Source organism: Pleurodeles waltl, chromosome 9 (assembly GCF_031143425.1).
Source record: "Pleurodeles waltl isolate 20211129_DDA chromosome 9, aPleWal1.hap1.20221129, whole genome shotgun sequence".
NCBI lineage: Eukaryota > Metazoa > Chordata > Amphibia > Caudata > Salamandridae > Pleurodeles > Pleurodeles waltl.
In genome coordinates, this window is record NC_090448.1 from 774645054 (window position 1) to 774651053 (window position 6000).

Sequence of the window (6000 nt, forward strand, 5' to 3'; positions counted from 1 at the left end):
AATCCTGATTGGGTGTTGCCCAGAAAACAGTGCAGCTTGATATGGGTTGCGAGTTGCTTGGTGATAGCCTTTTCAAACACTTTGGCTGGATAGGGAAGCAAGGAGTGGGCTAGGTAGTTGCTCAGTTGATTTGGGTCAGCTGTAGGCTCCTTGAGTAGGGCATTGATTTCAGCAAGTTTTCATTCATTCGGGAAACTGGCTGTGATGGAGGGTCAGGGTGGTGCTCATTGGTGATGTTTTCAGGTTGTAGATGTGGTGGGGGCAAGGGTCAGTTGGGGCCCCAGCGTGGATGGTTTGCATAATTGCTGCAGTGTTGTTTATGGTGAGGGCTGTCCATTCAGTCAGTAGGGCCATCTTGGTGGTGGGTAGGTTGACAAAGAGTTCTTTAGGGTCAGGTTGGTGTATATGTTTGCAATTTTGTTGTGGAAGAAGTTGGACAGGATGAGGCAGAGATGTTGGGGCATAGTAATGCTGTTTGCGGTGGCTGAAGGCGATCAAGAAAATCCTCTTAGAGTTTCTGAAGCTTCCTTCAATGCGATCCACTAGCACTTTGTTCTTGGTGTCTCTTATTTGCTGGTGATAGCGTCTGAGCACAGCCTTGTAAGTGGTTCTGTTGGCAGTGTCATGACTGACTCATCATTTCTTTTCTAGCTGCTTACAATGTAGCTTGGTGTCTGGGAAGTCTTTGTATCTCAGGAGTCTTCAGAACTAGCCTGACTGTTCTACTTTGCTTGGTTAGTTTGAAGGGTGTGAGGGAGTCTGTGCAATTCTTGATCCACTTATTGAAGTTGATAATGTCCTTGTTGAGCTTGTATGTTGGACATGCTAAGGGCACTGAGACAGTCTGCTTCTGTGATTTTGCCCCACCTGTGGTTTAGAATGCTGAATTATTTGTGAGGTTGACTCAAAGTGTGTTGATTCGGAAGTGGATATAGGACTGGTCAGTCCATGTGAGCAGCATGGTGGGGTTATATTTAATGCTGTCTCGGGTGGTGAAGATGGGGTTTACAGTGTGTCCTGCTGTGTATATTGGTTCTGATATGAGCAGAATGAGTCGGCTGTTGCCTTCCGATTTTGCCCAGGCTTTCGAGGAGTACTGTGGAGCAGCGATCCTTTTCAACTTCCAGATGGACATTGAGGTCACCAAGGAGTATGTAGGCTCTGGTCTATGGTGAGTGGGATGGAAAAGTCAATGACAAGGTTGGTAAAGGTGGCTGGTGGTCCGGGCGTCCAGTAGGTGGGGGTTCAATTGAGGGTGAAGTTTTTGGTGATTTGCAGCTTGAAGTGCAGGTGTTCCATGAGTGAGGTGACTTTTCTGTGGATGTGGTACATTTGATGGATTCCTTGAAAATGATAGCGACTTCTCCTCCGGGAGTGTGAGGGCATTCTTGTCGGGTGCTCTTGTAGCCCGCTGGGACAGCCATGCCGATGTCAGGAGCCAATGTGGAATGGAGCCAGGTCTCAGCGAAGAAGAGGATGTCTGGTGTGGCACTGCTCAACAGGTTTCATATTTTGGTTGCATATTTACTGAGCAATTGTGTGTTGAAAAGCATTCAAGCGAGTGGGTGTTGACATGTGAGTTTGCTATGGCGTGTTGTGTTGGGTGTGGCTGGTGGAGGCATTATTGGTGTTTGCATGGGGTGTGTCAGTGGGTAGCTGCAGGAGAATCAGCAGTGAATGCAAATGAAAGCTCCTACCCTAGAGTGAGGCACGATAGCAGTTGGAGAAACACCGCCCTGGGTTGAGCGACCTAAGGAGAGTTGGAGAGTATTGCTAAGCGGTGATCAGACCAGGCTTTCTGCCACTGAGCACAGTCCAAGCCAGACAGTCCCAGAAGGGGGAGGAGCATGGGAGAGTGGTTGGCGGGGTTGCCTTTGCAGGAAGAAAAAGCTGGAAAGCTGCAGGAGCAGTTGAGGGGGCTGCAGGACATGCAACAGAAGCTTGAGCAGGGGGAGGAAGCACAAGCTGAACAGACAAAAGTGGTGAAAAAAGTAGAGGCTCAGGGTGAAAAGGAGCAGAAACGTGATAATAGTTGGAAAGAGGCTCAAAAGCAAGGCACAAGCGGTGAAAATAGCATAAACTCAAAGTAAACCAAAAAAAAAAAAACAGATGCAAGGCACTAGCAGGAAAGAGGCTCAAAAGCAACAGTAAAAAGAGGTTTGAGAAATGTAAAGAGGCTTGGGAAGCAAGAAGAGACTTGATGAAGAAAGCAGACCCCCGAGAAATGAAAAGAGCAGAAGAAACAGGAGAAGAGCTGAAGCGAGGGGGTGAGGCAGGAACCTCAGGCGGAGAAGCCAGGACTAAAAGGGTCTAGACCGTTGGGAGGACCAGTCACAGTTAAGTGGGTAGAGGGGCTAAGCCTGGGCATCTGCTAAATGGGGTAATACAGCTGCCGCTATTGGTTAGGTCCTGGGGGAAAGAAGCATGGGGTGGCGTTGGGCGGGGCCAGTCTTCACAGGAAGGCAGGAAAGCAAAAGTAGCTGGTAAGCAGCTGGGGGAGGAAGGAGGCGTGAAATGCATGGGAGGAGGGGCAGCAGAAAATGCAATAGTGGCCTGAGCGGACAAAAGGGCACACAAGCTGAACAGGAACAACATTGATAAAAAGAGCAGATACTCAGGGGGTGAAAAAGAGAGGGAGTGAGGTAATAGTTAAAAAGACTCTGAAAAGCAATGCACAAAAGTGGTGAAAGAGCAGAGGCTCAGAGCGTGAAAAAGAACACATGTGCGGCAGTAGTCGAAAAAGAGGCTGGAAAGCAAGATGTAAAGCTGGAGTGAAAAATGTGAAAAGAGGCTTGAGAAGTGTGAAGAGTGTAAAGAGCCTTGAGAAGCGAGAGGAGACTTGAAGGTGAAAGCAGACAGGAGACATGGAAGGAGCAGAAGAGAGAGAAGAAGGGCTAAAGTGAGGGGCGAGGTGGGTGCCCCAGGCGGAAGAAGCTGGGTCCGAAAGGACCTAGACTGGTTGGAAGACCAGTCATAGGTAAGTGGGCGGGGGGGGGGTACTCGGCCTGGGCATCTGCTCACTGGGGTCACGCAGCGGCCGCCAAAATTTAGGCCATAGGCGGGGAGGACCATGGGATAACAATGGGTAGGACAGGTCTGCGCAGGAAGTACAGGCAGGAATTGCACAGAAGGGGGGAGGGGGCTGCAGGGAGTACAACAGATGCCTGAGCGGGGGAAAGGATGCACAAGTTGAACAGGCACAAAAGTGGTGAAACGATCCAAGGCTCAGAGGGTAAAAAAAAGAGCAGAAGCAATGCAATATTTGAAAATAGGCTCAAAAGCAAGGCACAAAAGTGGTGAAAAGAGCAGAGTCTCAGAAGGTGAAAAAGGATAGATGGAGGCAGTAAAGATGCTTAAAAGCAAGAGTTAAAGGTGTGAAAAGAGGCTTGAGAAGTGAGAAGAGACATGAAAGAAAAAAAAGACAAGAGATGGAAGGAGCAGAGAAGAGAAAGGAAGATGAAGCGAGGGATGAAGTGGGAGCCTCCGTCAGAAAATGCCAGGTCCGAAGGGGCCTAGACTGGTCGGAGGATAAGTTACAGATAAGGGTGGAGGAAGAGGGGGCCTAGGCACCTGCTCATTTACACAGCCACCATGACCAGCACCCCTGTTGATCTTGCAGACAAGTCCCCATCTCCAGTGGTTCTCAGAAATGTAAAAAGGAAAAACAAGGCAGCAGACATTTTTCAGGATCTGGAATATCACTGTGTCCATCAGGATTGCCCCAACACTGCTCCAATTTATAAATTAATTGAAGATGCACCTCTTAAAAAATGCACATCTCAGTGCATTAACTATCGACAAACCAGCCATTTCTTCTATCCATCTGAATTTCTTTGTCCTTGACTCTTGAAGGCTCTGCCATCTTTTGGTTAGGTGTGCACTATAGAAATACTACATACATGCCAAGAAATCGAAGAGGTTTTTGCATTTCCATCACTGGAGCTTATGATTTAGCATATTTTTAACAGGGGCTAATTCAAAATAAACAACTTATATGATGGATGGTCTGATCTCCAAAGCCACTTTCGGATACTGAATGCAATTTGTTTAGGCAATACATTTGCAGTGTTGAGAAAGCACACCAGCAATGTTAACAATGATAAAAAATAATAATGGGTGGGGTGGTCCTGCATGTACATAATGGAGACAACCCGCTTGCTGGTTTTGAGTAAGAACCATTCAGATGGACCTAGTTTCAAGCCAGAACAGTTCCATGCCAACCCCTTTAACTCAGCTAGACTCTGTCCTGGTGCCGAGAATTAAACACCTGCTGCAGGGCCATCAGACGTGCACTATAAACACACATTATCCTCAACAAGATTCATAGGCGATATAGAACTCATTTACCTTTCCAGTATTGCTAAAATGTCTCAATACAATGACAAATAGTAATTCATTTTGTACCAGTTGTGTCTTGGATGAAAGCAGTTGCAAATCAAATGAAACACAATTCATACTTTACTGCACACCCAAAAGCCTCTTTAAAAAAAATTCCACAAAGACACAGCCTGTTCCTTCCCAATTTTGAAGTGAGCTTTCAAAGTGTATTTGATATTCTCAAATCCTCGATGTAATTGTAAGTTATACAAAGTAAGGCAATGTTAGTCTCAGTGTGTTATTTACGGACGTCATAGGTGGCTGTTCATGTACCCACTTATGCAATGGACCATTCATGCAGCACGCAATATAAACTATTTTTTTCACTCAATCGGAGTTTATTACCGGCAAGTTGAACCAATTTTATGAACTTTAACAATAAGAGTAAAAAATGTACTACATAGAACAATACAATATCTACGTTATGCCCGTCATTTTTTCCATGCGCAGTTGGAGTTGTTGGAGAGCTTCATATGAGAACCAGTTACATTACACAAGGACAAATTAATTTTTGTTTTTATAGGCAAGGGGAGATTAAGTGATTTGCCCAGAATCACAGGATAGTAAGCCAAGTCCGCGACTTGAACCTGACTCCCCAGTTCCAAAGTCGGCAGCTCTGGCAGTTAGAACACATCCTCTTACTGTTCACCATGACATTGTCCTCAATCACAGCTCAAAATAGCCCTCTTTTGTACCCATAAGATGCTTATTCAGAAGCAAAGGGGTGACCTGGTGCAGGACATACACTATCACGTGCACCAACCTGCTCTCGTTTACGTCGGACGTTCACCACACAACACTCTTTTGCATTCCTTGCAGCCCTTACCAAACGCCAGTAAGCCCAACACACTTTTATCCAACATGCCAACGTTGACAAAGCATACTTTGAAAGACTAAAAAGCACGCGGTGGCTGGGGGTGTATATTCCCCATTTAAATTACCGCAAATTCAGAATGGAGAAAACTAAATTAAAGCCATTTTGGGCCGTTAACCGGGAATCTCACCCTTGCATCGGGTCACTTGGCATGTATCCATTATACCCTCACGTGCGACCTATAAATATGCTTCCGTTTGAACAAAAGTCATACTTTTAGTTATACTGAGGTGCAAAGCCAGTTTATTGTTTTTTGCCATTTTTGGTCTTAAAAAACAAGAAATAACTAGAGCGAGACAACCATCTCTTATTACGATGATTACATGTTCGCTACTTACCCTGTCTATTAAGTCAGCCTAATATGCAGTCGTCCGTCTTCGATCTCTTTTAACCAATGCCATTTGTACATTATGATAACACTTCCGGGCCTCATAACAGCCAATCCCACTGTTGAACATAATCCGTGGGCTGTCTTTCAGTGGGCGGTACAGATCAGGTGTAAAATGATTTAAGATTGGAGAGTTTGAAATACTGCAGCCAATCCTAGAGCGCTTTACAGCATTCTAAAATGGTGATTGGCGGTGGCATTCTCGCACGCCTATCTCTCAGCTGTCCTCCTATAGGCTGTGTAGGGCGCTTTCTTTTGGGCGGTCAGGGGTTAGCAGATGTTTTACCTAAGGTGACCCTGTGTGGCGTCGGCGGGGGTGTTCTGGTTAGTTTGCACAGTACACCTTATGCTGCGGCTAGTG

The 6000-nt window shown here is 46.1% G+C and overlaps 1 protein-coding gene across 2 annotated transcripts in view; it reads right to left on the minus strand.

The window, feature by feature from the left end:
• The window catches only part of MRPL11 (mitochondrial ribosomal protein L11), a 656778-nt gene extending 651102 nt beyond the window's left edge, over positions 1 to 5676 (minus strand). The window contains exon 1 of one of the 2 annotated variants that reach the window (XM_069207960.1): positions 5590 to 5676. Coding sequence is in view for 1 of the 2 variants with exons in the window: in XM_069207959.1 (XP_069064060.1) it covers positions 5382 to 5412 (31 nt within the window). In the remaining variant the exon portion in view is untranslated. Of the gene's footprint in view, positions 1 to 5381; positions 5428 to 5589 lie in introns of those variants that run through there. The other variant, XM_069207959.1, reaches the window with a different exon arrangement.
• Positions 5677 to 6000: the final 324 nt, after the last annotated feature.